At 53.0% G+C, this 15,138-nt stretch overlaps 1 protein-coding gene across 1 annotated transcript in view; it reads right to left on the minus strand.

The window, feature by feature from the left end:
- The window catches only part of LOC138465591 (extracellular calcium-sensing receptor-like), a 122,744-nt gene extending 107,941 nt beyond the window's left edge, over positions 1–14,803 (minus strand). The window contains exon 1 of the mRNA XM_069607224.1: positions 14,559–14,803. Coding sequence (XP_069463325.1) covers positions 14,559–14,803 — 245 coding nt within the window. The remainder of the gene's footprint in view (positions 1–14,558) is intronic.
- Between the last annotated feature and the right edge of the window lie 335 nt (positions 14,804–15,138).

Below are 15,138 nucleotides of genomic sequence, written 5' to 3' on the forward strand. Positions count from 1 at the left end.
ACTCACTGGACTGGGCATCAAAGTCCAGCATCTCTCCCACACCTTCGACCAATTCTGGTGGTATGAACTCCGCAACGAGAGCCTCATGCGGAGTGAGTTCTTCCTCCTCTGGTGCAGGCCCACCGCCAGTCACCAGAGTCAAGTTGTAATTTGAGGCACGCTTAGCCTTAGTGCTGCGCTTGATGTCATTCCAGCGCTTTTTGCACTCCTGCGCCGTGCGCACCTCATAGCCGAATGAACTGACATGTTCCGCAACATGCTTCCAGTGGGTGTCACGTTGGGCAGCCGTAGTCTGACTATTGGCACCCACTAGCATGTCACGGCTGTGTCCCCGCACGTAGTCCACGAGGAAGTCCAGTTCCTGCTTACAGAAAGGCTTCTTCCTCGACGTGCAGGAGGTCGTGGCTGTGTGTGGGGTCCCAGCCTGTGCTGCAGGTGCAACCTTCCTCCTCTTGAACAGTGGCGCAGACCCTGGCTGGCTAATGCCGCCCTGACCAGTATGGCCAGTGGGTTCGGTGGATTGAGCCGAGGGAGTGGCAGGTGGAGGGATGACCAAAGGCCTGACTTGTGTCAGTGGCAGCTGGGTGCCCACTAATGGACCCTGCGCAGCAACATCAGCTGTGGCAGGGTCATTGACCGCAACGGTCCTGGTTGGCAGACTCACAACCGGGGTGCTGTTGGGTGCATCTGCCCCTGCACTTGCCAACACCCGGCTGTTCGAGGCAGCAGATGACATGACTGCCCCAGGGACACGTGTCTTGGTCTGAGCAGCCCGGCGTGCCCCTATGGTTTCCCCCCTGGCCTGTTGGAGATCTACCAAGGGCTCTTCAAGTGCCAACGCAGCCTGCGCTGGCAGACCCTGAGCCTGGGTGGCGGTGTCCACAGCTGCACCTGCAGCTACCGCTGCCCTTGGGCCCGTGGCAGTCGATGGAACGGACTGCCGGGTCATACGGGTGCCAGTGCCAGATGCAGGAGCTGCATCCCCCGGAACCACAGGGGGTGGTGGCATGGCTGCACCAACACATGGCACAACATTTTGCTCAAGTGGCGCACCCCTGCCTCTTCCCCCTCTGTGGCTGCCCTAGACACCCTGGAGTCCCCCTACTCCCTGGTCACCACAGCCACGTCCCCGACCACGCCCGCCACGAGGAGTACGCCCAGCTGAGGCGCCCCTCACCTTTGGTGGCCTCCCAACCATGGCACAGATGTAATAGTGCAGGCACAGATGGAGTGGTGCCAATGGGAGGTGTACAGCACAATTGACCTGGGCAATTGGGGTGAAGGGGGTGGGAAGCAAGATGTTAACAGCCCCCCTGCACCTGCAAGGCTGTATGTGACCCCGGTGATTTGGTGACGGGTCACGCAATGCTCAGGCACCCCAAAACTGCAGTAAAACCGTGCACGCAACCCTGCAGCCTACGTGCGTGGATTTAACCTCCCGCAGTACGCGGTGGCACCCAGTAACACGAATAACGCGTACGCGTGGGACACGCAGGCTACGATGACATCGAAAATGGGTGCAATACACAGGGGCACCCGCAGTGGGAAAAGGAGCGTTTGCGACTCACCATCTGACTAGCGCGATGCAGAAAAACACGCGTAGCCAATACCCCCGGCAAAAGAAGAGATACGTCCTTGAGAGCTGTGAAGTAGATGGCGCGCGAAACAACTGGAAGCAGCAACACACGTCGGTCTCCACGGAAGGCACGTACAGCGAACTGCTGGGCCCGCTCACCTTTAACCCGTGCTGAGGGAAACGCACGCCGCGCGCGTCACGTCACATGCGGACGTGCAGTTTTTCACGCGATTACGCGCATTACACGCGGACGTGCAGTTTTCCACACGCGATTAGCCTGGGTACGTGTGTTTCCGGGTGCGCGGGTAGTTCCACACGCGATTGGGCTGGGTACGTGTATTTCAGGGGTGCGCGTGAAGTTCTACACGCGATTGTGCTGGGTACGTGTATTACAGGGGTGCGCGAGAAATTCTACACGCGATTGGGCTGGGTACGTGTATTACAGGGGTGCGCGAGTAATTCTACACGCGATTGGCCTGGGTACGTGTGTTCCGGGATGCCGTGAACTTTCACACGCGATTGGTTGAAATCCACGTGTGTTCTGTCATCACGTGCAATGAGGGATACACCCTCGCACGTCACGTCACAGACGCGCTCACGCGCTGAGGGCCTTTGGTCCAATGAAAATGCGTATGCGTGCAGACGCGCTTACGCGCTAAGGGCCTTTCCTCGAATTACACGCTGACGTGCAGATTTTTCACGTGCCAAATCACTCCGTATCAAGCTGGCCACGCGAATACACACGGAAGACCACGCTCCTGCCCAGAAGGCCGAATCACTGCCCCCCCAGTGCCCCGAGCAGCCTCCCACGTGCCATCTGCTGCTGCCTGCCTGCCTGCTGCCACCGTGCCCTGCCATTTGGTGCCTGCACATCAGCCATCTGCAGGGGTCCAGTTGCTGTGTCCACCCCTGCTGGAACAGTAGACTCCCGACTGGGATACCATCGCTCCACAGCCCAGCCCCAGGACCCAGTTGCCCACCCACGCCTGCCTCGGGGGTCGCCATGTCGGGGCAAGCACCATCTGAGACCAGTGGCGACCCCCAGCCAGAGAGGCAGAGGGCCACCAGCTTCAGTGAGAAGGAAGTTGGTGTCCTGGTGGAGCATGTCCTGGGGCATTATGATGCCCTCTTCGGAAGACCACGCGCCAACAAGGAAGGACGGGAGAGGATCTGGGACGATGTAGTGGTTGCCATCAACGCGGAGGGGGTGGCAACCCGCGACATCAAGCACATCAAGAAGCGCTGGGAGGACTTGAGGTCCAGGACCCTCAATAAGGCCCGGCGCCTCGCGGAGGGGGGCCGGGCACGCCTGAGTGACATCCAGATGAGGGTCCTGGAATGCGTAGACCCAGCGCTCCATGCCCAGATCCTTCGGAGGCAGACCCATCTGGAGTTGGCCGGTAAGTGGCCAAGCATTGCTGTGTGAGACAGGGCATGTTGCAGTGTGCTGGTTGTCTGATGCCTGCCTGTATGTGTGACATAGGCCATGTACGTATGTGTGTGTGCAGGGACATCATGGTCAGGCATGTGAGTACAGTGATGTGTTCTATTGCAACATGGGGGGCTCTGTGCGGAATGGACACATGGAAGCATGGCAGTCTCTGTTCCTGGACATGGGTGGGGGTGAGGGATGGGTGCTGGTCCCATGTACACGTATGGTGTCCATGTGTGTGTGTCTGACCTGCGTGTCTGTGACTTGTCACCGCCATGGATGCATGACACATGTCTGTGACAATGTTCAGATTCACTGATGCAGCCTAGTCATCCTTGTATCCACTGCGTCTGTGGTGCACGAGGCCAGATGGATGGAACTACGGTGAGGTGTGTGCATGTGATGGAAAGACCCATGATGCATGTGAGTTTGAAACCAACATTGTATGAATCATGAGTCCCTTGGTCATGTATGCCAATGTCCATGGCCTGCCCCATGCCTGTTACTGTATGTGTTTTGCCTGCACTGACCCATGTGTTGTGGAGGGACATGATGGGAGTGATGTATGACAGTGCCACTCATCTGCTGTTGCTTCCTGTCTAGGGGACCATTGTACAGTACCCTGATGCTTGTGTTCTATGTCTCGATCTACACAGTGGCAAGTGAAGAAGAGGGCGGAGAAGGCGCTGTGGAGCAGAGCGGCGGGGATGCCGCCACGGCTGCAGCGGAAGGGGTGGGTGAGCCCCCACAGGGGCTTGCACCGGCGGAAGACGGCATGGAGACATCCAGGTTGGTGGTTTCCACAGAGGGGGAGGAGGCCGCTACTGAGCCACACATGGGGCCTGGTGGGGGCATCCCCGCTGGTGCAAGTGGTGCAGTCCAGGGCCAGGGGCAGGAGGCAGCACAGGTCGCCGTGGAGGTGCCTGTGCATGTCACTGTCCCTGACACTGTGACTGCACCACCATGCACCAGCAGGGATGCCCCATCCCAGGCCCGTCCGCAGGTAGGGGAGATGTCCATGTCATCTGACACTCCTCTACCTGCGGACGAGGGGACCCCTGGCCGTGTGGAGAGGGTCCTGATTGGTGTCGCGTTGCGCACGGCTGGCATTCGTGATGAGGTGCATGCTTCCCGGGAGGAGCATGCACATCATCACGAAGAGCACCGTGCGTACGTGAACCATTTGGGATCCGCCATGGTCGGGGGTTTCCTACATGTGTGTGGCCTTCTGGCGACCCTCTCCTCCTCTGTGGGGGCTATGCGCCAGTCGTGCTCCATGCCGTCTTCCGGCCCAGATGCCACCAGGGCCCCCTGTGGACCTGCCCCGACCAACGCAGCCAGCTCGGTGGGGACCCCATCCCTGCCACAGTCGGGAGTCGAAGGTCCAGCAGGGGTGGACACACCAGCAACTGTCCCCCTGCAGATGGAGGATGTGCCGGCATCATCTGGCAGGGCACGTGCACGACGGCATCGGTGGATTCCATCAGCCTGGATGCCGTTGTGCTGGCAGAGGCAGTGGCGTCGGAGGCAGCAGCAGGCTCGACGTGGGAGGCATCATGGCTCGGGGCCATCAAGATCAGAGGGGCAGGCATCGGCCGGAGGGCAGGTGAACCCTGGGATGGCAGTGTCTTCCGTGTGGGAGCAGTTGGTCCAGCGGATAGGTGCGGAGCGGCAGCGGGCGGAAGAGGAGCGGCTCACCATGGTCAGGGCGGAGTTCTCCATGCGTCGGGCGTTGAGGCGGACTGAGTGCCTCGAGGAAGCTCGCAGGGAGTTTGAGGTGGACACGGGGTTGTCCCTGCGAGACCTCGGGGCCAGGACAGAGTCCCGCCTCCGGGACATCGACATGGAGTTCGATGATGCCCTGGCCAGCAACATCACAGAGTGAGCCGCAGGACTTGCCCGCTGCCATTGTATATAGTTCTTTAGTTAGTTAGTGTTAGGTTTCCTTTATTTTTTAATTTTTTTTTGGACCGCTCGGACAATGGCCACTTTTCTGTATATATTTTTTTCATTAGTTAGTAGTAGTAGGTTTTATTTATGGTGTTGGGCTCATGGACCCTGGGATCTTCTTGTACATAGTTTGATGTTTGGAAAACATTTGTTGGATTTATATTTCCGTTCACCATGAGGCAATGGTTTTTCCTTATTTTTTCCCCCCATTATTTTGCTTTGGACTACATTAGTTTTTGGATTCCTTTGTTTTTTGATTTTTTCTATTAGTTCTCGGACATGGACCACTAGTTTTGTCATCCCCATTGTTGTGTGTTTTTTTTCTTTACTTCATTTTCATCTTTAATACATATATTTATTACTTACATTTGTGGTATTTTCTCATTGGTTTCATGCATGTCATGATATGGGTTTTGACATTCACTTGCACCCATTGTGTATGTGTGTGTGACGGACATGTGTTCATTTACATACTTGCCATTGGGGTTGTATCATGTAATTGCATCTACTATGTGGGTGGATGCAATCCTTGGCTGGGTGTTTGTGCTGGGTATGCTGCCCATTACTGCCATGATTGCGTTTCGTCCGGACCTAGGGGCAGGGGGACATGAGTGGGGGCCTGCTGGGGGGTGGGGGTGCAAGGGGACATGGTTGGGGGCCTGCTGGCAGGTGCCCCACAGTGCTGGGGGGTGGGGGTGCAAGGGGACATGAGTGGGGGCCTGCTGGGGGGTGGGGGTGCAGGGGGACATGAGTGGGGGCCTGCTGGGGGGTGGGGGTGCAAGGGGACATGAGTGGGGGCCTGCTGGGGGGTGGGGGTGCAGGGGGACATGAGTGGGGGCCTGCTGGGGGGTGGGGGTGCAAGGGGACATGAGTGGGGGCCTGCTGGGGGGTGGGGGTGCAGGGGGACATGAGTGGGACATGGTTGGGGGCCTGCTGGCAGGTGCCCCACAGTGCTGGGGGGTGGGGGTGCAAGGAGACATGAGTGGGGCCTGCTGGGGGGTGGGGGTGCAGGGGGACATGAGTGGGACATGGTTGGGGGCCTGCTGGCAGGTGCCCCACAGTGCTGGGGGGTGGGGGTGCAAGGGGACATGAGTGGGGGCCTGCTGGGGGGTGGGGGTGCAGGGGGACATGAGTGGGACATGGTTGGGGGCCTGCTGGCAGGTGCCCCACAGTGCTGGGGGGTGGGGGTGCAAGGGGACATGAGTGGGGGCCTGCTGGGGGGTGGGGGTGCAGGGGGACATGAGTGGGACATGGTTGGGGGCCTGCTGGCAGGTGCCCCACAGTGCTGGGGGGTGGGGGTGCAAAGGAACATGAGTGGGGGCCTGCTGGGGGGTGGGGGTGCAGGGGGACATGAGTGGGGGCCTGCTGGGGGGTGGGGGTGCAAGGGGACATGAGTGGGGGCCTGCTGGGGGGTGGGGGTGCAAGGGGACATGGTTGGGTGCCTGCTGGGGGGTGGGGGTGCAGGGGGATATGGTTGGGGGCCTGCTGGCAGGTGGCCCACAGTGCTGGGGGGTGGGGGTGCAAGGGGACATGAGTGGGGGCCTGCTGGGGGGTGGGGGTGCAGGGGGACATGAGTGGGACATGGTTGGGGGCCTGCTGGCAGGTGCCCCACAGTGCTGGGGGGTGGGGGTGCAAGGGGACATGAGTGGGGGCCTGCTGGGGGGTGGGGGTGCAGGGGGACATGAGTGGGACATGGTTGGGGGCCTGCTGGCAGGTGCCCCACAGTGCTGGGGGGTGGGGGTGCAAGGGGACATGAGTGGGGGCCTGCTGGGGGGTGGGGGTGCAGGGGGACATGAGTGGGGGCCTGCTGGGGGGTGGGGGTGCAGGGGGACATGAGTGGGACATGGTTGGGGGCCTGCTGGCAGGTGCCCCACAGTGCTGGGGGGTGGGGGTGCAAGGGGACATGAGTGGGGGCCTGCTGGGGGGTGGGGGTGCAGGGGGACATGAGTGGGACATGGTTGGGGGCCTGCTGGCAGGTGCCCCACAGTGCTGGGGGGTGGGGGTGCAAGGGGACATGAGTGGAGGCCTGCTGGGGGGTGGGGGTGCAGGGGGACATGAGTGGGACATGGTTGGGGGCCTGCTGGCAGGTGCCCCACAGTGCTGGGGGGTGGGGGTGCAAGGGGACATGAGTGGGGGCCTGCTGGGGGGTGGGGGTGCAGGGGGACATGAGTGGGACATGGTTGGGGGCCTGCTGGCAGGTGCCCCACAGTGCTGGGGGGTGGGGGTGCAGGGGGACATGAGTGGGACATGGTTGGGGGCCTGCTGGCAGGTGCCCCACAGTGCTGGGGGGTGGGGGTGCAAGGGGACATGAGTGGGGGCCTGCTGGGGGGTGGGGGTGCAGGGGGACATGAGTGGGGGCCTGCTGGGGGGTGGGGGTGCAGGGGGATATGGTTGGGGGCCTGCTGGCAGGTGCCCCACAGTGCTGGGGGGTGGGGGTGCAAGGGGACATGAGTGGGGGCCTGCTGGGGGGTGGGGGTGCAGGGGGACATGAGTGGGACATGGTTGGGGGCCTGCTGGCAGGTGCCCCACAGTGCTGGGGGGTGGGGGTGCAGGGGGACATGAGTGGGACATGGTTGGGGGCCTGCTGGCAGGTGCCCCACAGTGCTGGGGGGTGGGGGTGCAGGGGGACATGAGTGGGACATGGTTGGGGGCCTGCTGGCAGGTGCCCCACAGTGCTGGGGGGTGGGGGTGCAGGGGGACATGTGGCTTGGCTGGGGGGCATGCCCATGGTGGATGGGCTGCCTGCGGGACATGACCAGGGGTGCAGGCTAGTCCCCTGTGGTGTGGGCTGCCTGCAGAGGTCGTGGAGGGGGTAGAGGGGAGACCTGGGAGGACCCACACTGGCAATTCACCTCTTCAACTTCCCGCACACCCACGTAATACACTGCCCCACTCGCACAGGCCCAATCGCGTGTAGGATTTCTCGCGCACCCCTGTAATACACGTACCCAGGCCAATCGCGTGTAGCATTTCTCGCGCACCCCTGAAATCCACGTACCCAGCCCATTCGCGTGTAGATTTTCTTGCGCACCCCTGTAATACACGTACCCAGCCCAATCGCGTGTAGCATTCCTCGCGCACCCCTGAAATCCACGTACCCAGCCCAATCGCGTGTACATTTTCTCGCGCACCCCTGTAATAGACGTACCCAGGCCAATCGCGTGTAGCATTTCTCGCGCACCCCTGAAATCCACGTACCCAGACCAATCGCGTGTAGATTTTCTCGCGCACCCCTGTAATACACGTACCCAGGCCAATCGCGTGTAGAATTTCTCGCGCACCCCTGAAATCCACGTACCCCGCTCAATCGCGTATTTGACTTCCCGCGTGCCACTTTTTTGATGCGCTGGGACTCTACCGCCTGCCTTCGTGTGGCGGCCGTGTTTCAGCTTGTGCGTGTCTTTGCCTGTGCGTGGCTTTGCCCTATTCGATTCCATGAATACGTGTGGTTCGAGTGCGTGTGGGCGTTCCGTCTGCTTCCCTGCAGTACATCTCCAGTTACGCCCTTATTTTCCCGTGTTGTTCCCCATTCCGCGCGTTACGCCCCATGTCCCGCCCACTTTCTGGTGTGTGCGCTGAGGTTGTGCGCTTTCACTGTGCGCGTCGCGCACGCCTTTCTCGATGTTGCAGTGACTTGTGCGCCATGCATGGGTTTGGCGCACATCCCGCGGTGAACACGCGCAGGGACTTCCTGTTTTTTTCCGCTTGCGCATGCTTGCGCATGCTTGCGCGAAGATTTTCGGCGCACGTTTGTTCCATGAATCGGCCCCATAAACAATTGCAACCTATGTGACACTCAAAAGTAGTCACTCATTTCTTTTAAACATTTAGTTTTTTAGTGTCTTTCAGTCCAAATTTACTTAAACTGATGAAATCCACAGCTCAGCCAGTCTTGTTATAAACCTTCAAGTCACTTCAGAATATAACTTTACATTGGATCCACCTCTCAGTAAGTCTTTCTTTGGCATGCTCTGGGTTCATTTATTCAGTTTTACACAAAGTCTGGTGGTTTTAAAATGCCGGCTTTCTGATAGTGGTGAGTACTGGTACTGCACCCATTTTTGGGATTTAAGAAATGAATTCCCCACAATTCTAGGTTGCTTTTGGCAATCAGCATTGCCATTCCCAATGGTTTCAGACTACTGTGTGGGTAGTCCAATGGTGGTTTTAGGCAGTGCCCTTCTGTGCCCATAACATCGGCAAAATGGGTGGCAGCCTATTCTTCATGCATTTCCCTGGGCATTTTCTGGGAAGCTCTGGCCATCATGATGTTTTCCATGTCAGTACTGCACAGTTTTGAGGTAGGGCTTGGATGCATGGATAAAAACATCCCACAGTACGAAGTAATCTTCTGCAATAAGTATTGATCCCAGAGTTGAATTTCCCCGAAAAAGATCTATGCAAATGTAAGCTTGTTAAGTAATTCGCAATGCCCCTAATCAGCTCAAGGCTATGAACTCATAACTATTCTTCAGGTCACCTGCAAATAGGCGTACTACAGGTTGAAGCCCTTGCTCCTAGCCAGGGCACCAGGACCCTCAAAGATCTGGATGCAAGCAGAGAGAAATCAAGTAGAAGCACCTTTGCATGACAGGCATATCCTGCTGGTAAACTGGCAAAGCAGGCAGCCTTTCAGATCCCTGCAAAGTACCTCATACATGCTCTGCACCGTGCGGCTAATCAGGGATGAAGCACGACCTCGCTTAATTCACGACTCTATCCAAATCTAACATTTGCAATGTGGCAGACTAGGCGCATTTACGGGACTTGCTTTCAAATCACACCCAAACACGAACACACTCTCTCCCACAGAGTAGCAACAACATGCTTGGGCACTGAGTTGTATCCCTCAATGCGAACATCAACATCCACTGACCTGAACGGGTGCAACATCAGTCTTTAACCCACCCACCTCTGCTGGAGTTCCATCCCTGCAGTTATATGCATGCTACACGAATACTGAAGATGTCCATAAACCTTAGCCAGTACACAGCAGCACTGACCATCAGCATTTCCGCTACAGCACCCCACAGAGAGCCAATGCACCCCAATCGTGACCTGCAGCTGTTCAGACTATTCCAGGATTGGCTCTCTCCCAGGGTTTTGATAGACCCCCCCCCCCCCCTGTAAATCAGGAAGCTGGTGTTCACGCAGTGCCATATACAGCTTTGATAATCTCTTGGAATCTTGATTTAAATACCACCGTCCTGTTGGAATGCATAAACTGCAACCCTGCTTTGCCTATGCATTTAAACTCTGACCAAAAACACCCCTGCAATCAAAGATCTGGCACCAAAACCGCTGTGCACAGACCTAGAGCTTTAAGCTAATCAAGAATTGAGACTTTCATATAGTTGTCCCAATGAACATTAAATGTGTCCTGCAATGCTGATGGAATTCTAGAGTGGGTGCCCACATGCATCTCTGCCAATGTGCCTTAATAATTACATTCAGCACCCACAAGTATACCAGAAGTATTACCCAATAGACCTCATGTATCTGCCATGAAGATATGGTGTTTGGCTCACATGGGACTCTGCCAACGTACCTACATACTAATATGCAACACCTCTGAATTTGCAGACATGAAACCCACACACTGCTCTGCCGATGCATCTTAAATTGTAATTGCAAAACCGTTGATATTCCAGAACTGGCACCACAAAGCTTTGCTAATGCACCTTAAAACGTACCTGCAGCACTGCAGCCATTCCAGAACTGAGCCCAAGCGCATATCTGACTGCCAATAGACTTAGAATCTGACTCACAACACTATTTATTTATTTTTTATTTATTTATTTTGACATTTGTAAAGAGCACCTAACCCAGAGGCATCTGGGCATCTATTGGGCAACTGCTGACACCAGGTTACTGCCATTCACATACACCTTTAATAATGTATGAATTTATTTATTTATCAATTTTGTTTCAAGCAGACCTTCTGCTGTATTTACAAATGTCACAAAACATATAACACATCATGTTATACATCAAACAGATCTTCCCCTCCTAATAAAAGATTATACAGTCTCCAAACCTCATAATTTCCCAAATCCAACTCCATAACATCCTCAATCGTCCTCAGTCATCCTCAATCATCCTCAATCATCCTCATTCATCCTCAATCACCCTCAATCATCCTCATTCATCCTCAATCATCCTCATTCATCCTCAATCAGCCTCAATCATCCTCATTCATCCTCATTCATCATGACAATACTAAAACCTATGCAGGACTATCAGTGTGAACAAAAATCTAACCACATCATTAGATGTATTTCACTTCTAGGGACTTCCAGAAATTATAAATAGTAATGATTATAAAAATATGTAGGAAATACAAAAGTCATTGGGCCTCATTACGACCCAGGCGGATTTCGCGGTGCTAAATGCACCGCGAAGCATGGCGGAAAGCCGCCGATAGCGCCATGGGGGTTGGCGGATTCACCGCCCCATTCCGACCTTGGCGGAGCGGTGAATCCCCATTCCCCATTTTACCCTTCCCCATTCCCATTTTTGCCCCATAGGGTATAATGGGAGTGGGGAAGGAGTTAATTACGCCACCGTAAAATACGGTGGCGTAATTAACAACGAGGTCCCGTAGCGCCATGGTTTTCTCCGCCTGGTAAAACCAGCCGGAAAAGGCCGCCATGGCGCTACGGGAACTCGTAGTATGGCGGAGAGGTACGCCATGCACTACGCTGGCGTAAAACCCTCTCCGCCAGGGTCCTAATGAGGCCCCTTGACACAATATTTTCCTGGTAGTTGGCCAAAAACTTTAACGAAATGATCTAAAAACCCAGTTTCTCAGAATCAACATTCAATTGACGCGAGCTCTCAATACAGCCCTTTTACAGATTCTTAATTTTATTTGTTGCCTGGTAACTTGTTCTCTTGCACCCAATCTATCCATAGTAGGTAATACGTTGAACCTAAAGCACATGCAGTGTCTAGCAACCTCCTTACGGGGGCATTTTCTGCAATAAACCTGCAATTCTTTATGTGCTGGCCACAATTTGAGGAAGTCGCAGAGTGAACGTTTGCTTTTCAAGACAATCTCTGTCCCACAGTTCTATTTTTTGGAAAATAACGTTCCTAAAAATGCATGAACCTTCAAGAGAATCGGGAGAAACATCCACTGTTTTTATAAAATTTCTACATTCAAGATAAACATTCTGGAGCATCTATCACTCGCTGCGAATCATGATGTATTTCAGGGCCCCTGAGAGGGTGGAAGAATCGAATCCAGCATAAAACTTCCTGGAAAAAAGCATAAGCACCCCTTTCATAATATGAACCCTTAGAGAATGTACCGCCAATTGCTTAAACAGGTACATTGAGGAAGAGCCCACAGGTATGTCAGTATGAAATCTTCCAGTCTAGTGATTACATTCCAGTACACCCTAATATTGACCTCGAAGTCATAAATCGGTGAGGGGACTATTTTCATCCGATATAATAATAACAAGGGTAACCATGAATATTTACCCTTCCAACGTTCAAACTTTTTGACCTTCAAGATCAACGGAACTATATTTTATTTTAGGCTTTTATACAATTTTGACGGTTCACCCGGATTCGTACTGATGTAAAAGCCCAGACACATGAAATATTCCGTCACCTTGACAGCCTCTCCATAGAGTACCCACTTACCCCTTTTGGGTTTACATCTCTTAATGTGTATGATCAAAGTTTAAGTTTTTTCCTGATTCAAGATGGGAGCATTTTTCTGTGCATATATAGAAGTTGCTTCCAGACTTCACGCTAGCCTAGTTGGTGTTTCACCCAACATGATGAAGTCATCGGCATAGGCCAACCACCTAGACCCTTAGATGACCTATCCTAGGTGGAAAATGTAAGGTTTGATCTAGCAGAGAAGTCCGAATGATATTGGTTAAACAAGACTGGCGCCAATATGCACCCTTTTTAACTCCTCCAATCACAGGAATATTCCCGGCTAGCATTGTTCAATCAGATCTGAAACCTATTTTTTATTGAGGCTTCCTTAGTAGGCTTAGTTGGGGGTTTATGTTATTTTAACAAAAAATCTTTTAACGAGGTAAGTTTTATCATAAACAAAATATAGAAAAAATACCATTTTTTCCCCATTCCTACCCCCTCCCTATAATTTTATAGTTACAATTATTTTCGGTATTTTTCGGTATTTTGGTTTCAGTAAAACTAACCTTGTTGAAACATTTTTCGTTAAAATCACAGGTTACCCTTAGAGGAGTCCTTCTAGAATATTGAGCGTCTGAAGCTTGTTCCATAACACTCCTCCCCTGTCCACCATGTCAAAGACAGATTTAAAGTCCAGGAAGGCGACATACAGTGGGGACCTATTTAACCTATCAAATTCTTCTATTAAGCATTTTAAAATTATTCCACCCAACTGTGTTCCCGACCAGTTTTCTAAATGAAGTTTGAAAAATAATCAATGTGTTATAATGTTTGATCCATGATTGATGTTGTTGCAAAATGTAGAGCGCAAATATATTTCAAAAGGTATTTCGAAAAAAAAAAATATTGCCCTATAGTTATTAATATCAGCCCTAGACCCATTTTTGGGTATGGGAAAAAGAAACTTTGCCGTCAGGTTTTTGGGATACTATACAAGTGGCAACAATTTTTAAGCAGTGCATACAAAACTTGTACATTCTTAGAACACTTGGGTACAAAGAACCAAGATCCACTCTAAACTGTTGGGCTCACTTATTGAGCAATTAAAAGTGTGCTGGGGGGGGGGGACGGGTGGGGGTGTTAGTCCCTAACTGGGAACTTTTTTCTGGTTTTGTTCTATTTACAACCCATATGGCAGGATTGATTCTCATCTCCTCTGCACCTGAAACTCATTTAATTAACACTTGTTAAAAGAGACTTAAACTGCCATAAAGATATTGTAAGATTGAGTGCAAGGTGTTTGCATATTTTTGATTATTACAGCAAAGCCTGCCTACACATTGCAAAACTGAGAGATGCGACAGGAACCACACCCCCGCGGTGAGCTTTGCCCTTAGCCTCATACCCCTGATTTTCTATGACATTAGCCTCACACAGTGACAGGTGAGTATTAAGAAGAGATACTGGGTGAAAGGGCGGGGCACGACCCCCACTGTGACCACTCTTACTCACACGTATTCATGCAGTTCAGTCATCCACCGTAGCAGCACTCACTTGTCTAATTCAGTGACAACTTATCACTCAGAAAACCGCAATCCTTGCTAGAAGCGCTGTTTGCAAGCAATGCTACTACCCATACCCACCTTTGCCAGTGTTTCACAGTCCAATGTAACAGCACTCCACATTAAACAATATATAAAACAGAGTCATCCAGTCAAATTCAGTTATCTGGGCCCGTGCTGCTTTGCATGGTATTTCACCAATTAAAAAATAAAATTGTAACAATATATATTTGCAGTAATATGGGCACAGGAATGTCTTTATATCCGGATCTTTTGTCATAGAAATAGAATACATACATATTTCAACTCCAAAGGTGTGTACTTTTGTATAGTGTCGTACTCACTTGTTTAAATATCGGCATACAATAATTCAACCATTTCATCTAATCCAAACTCTAAAGGGATTGGCTCTACTTACCTCTGACATGTGATTGGGGCAGGTTCCTCCCGGAACGTACTTGGTGGGTAGACGCTTGGATCATGTATGGGAAAGATCCCACCAATCAGGATGTCACCATCTCTGGTGAGCCCCCTCACTTCTGCTCTCCGAAGCTGGCAGCCGGGCACGGTGCTCAGGTTGGCAGAACGAGGCATCAGAAAGAACATCAGATACACCATGGCACCCTGGCAGACCAAAGGAGTGGTCAACTTTCTTGCAGACATCGTCCAGACGGCTTGGAAAATCATCATGCGCTTTTCACAGTTGACCCATCATTTGCAAGGCCTGAGCTTCCTTTGCAGGGACTATGAAGGGGAAGAAAACAGTCTATTACTACCATATCAGGTGACTCTGGAAGCCAGATACAAGCCTTATTTTACTGTGAGATGTGGGCCATTGGCCGAATGTGTAACTCGTCTGCCTGCCTTTTAGTCCTGTGCGACATTATAAAAGAAATAATGAGATTAAGGACAAGTCCCATGATCTCTCTGTCCCACTGGTCTCTCTTCTATGAACACGGGCAGATCTAAGCATAGGACTAACCTTGTCTATTATTGCT

This window comes from Ambystoma mexicanum, chromosome 1p (genome assembly GCF_040938575.1).
Source record: "Ambystoma mexicanum isolate Mex_15411 chromosome 1p, UKY_AmexF1_1, whole genome shotgun sequence".
Classification (NCBI taxonomy): Eukaryota; Metazoa; Chordata; class Amphibia; order Caudata; family Ambystomatidae; genus Ambystoma; species Ambystoma mexicanum.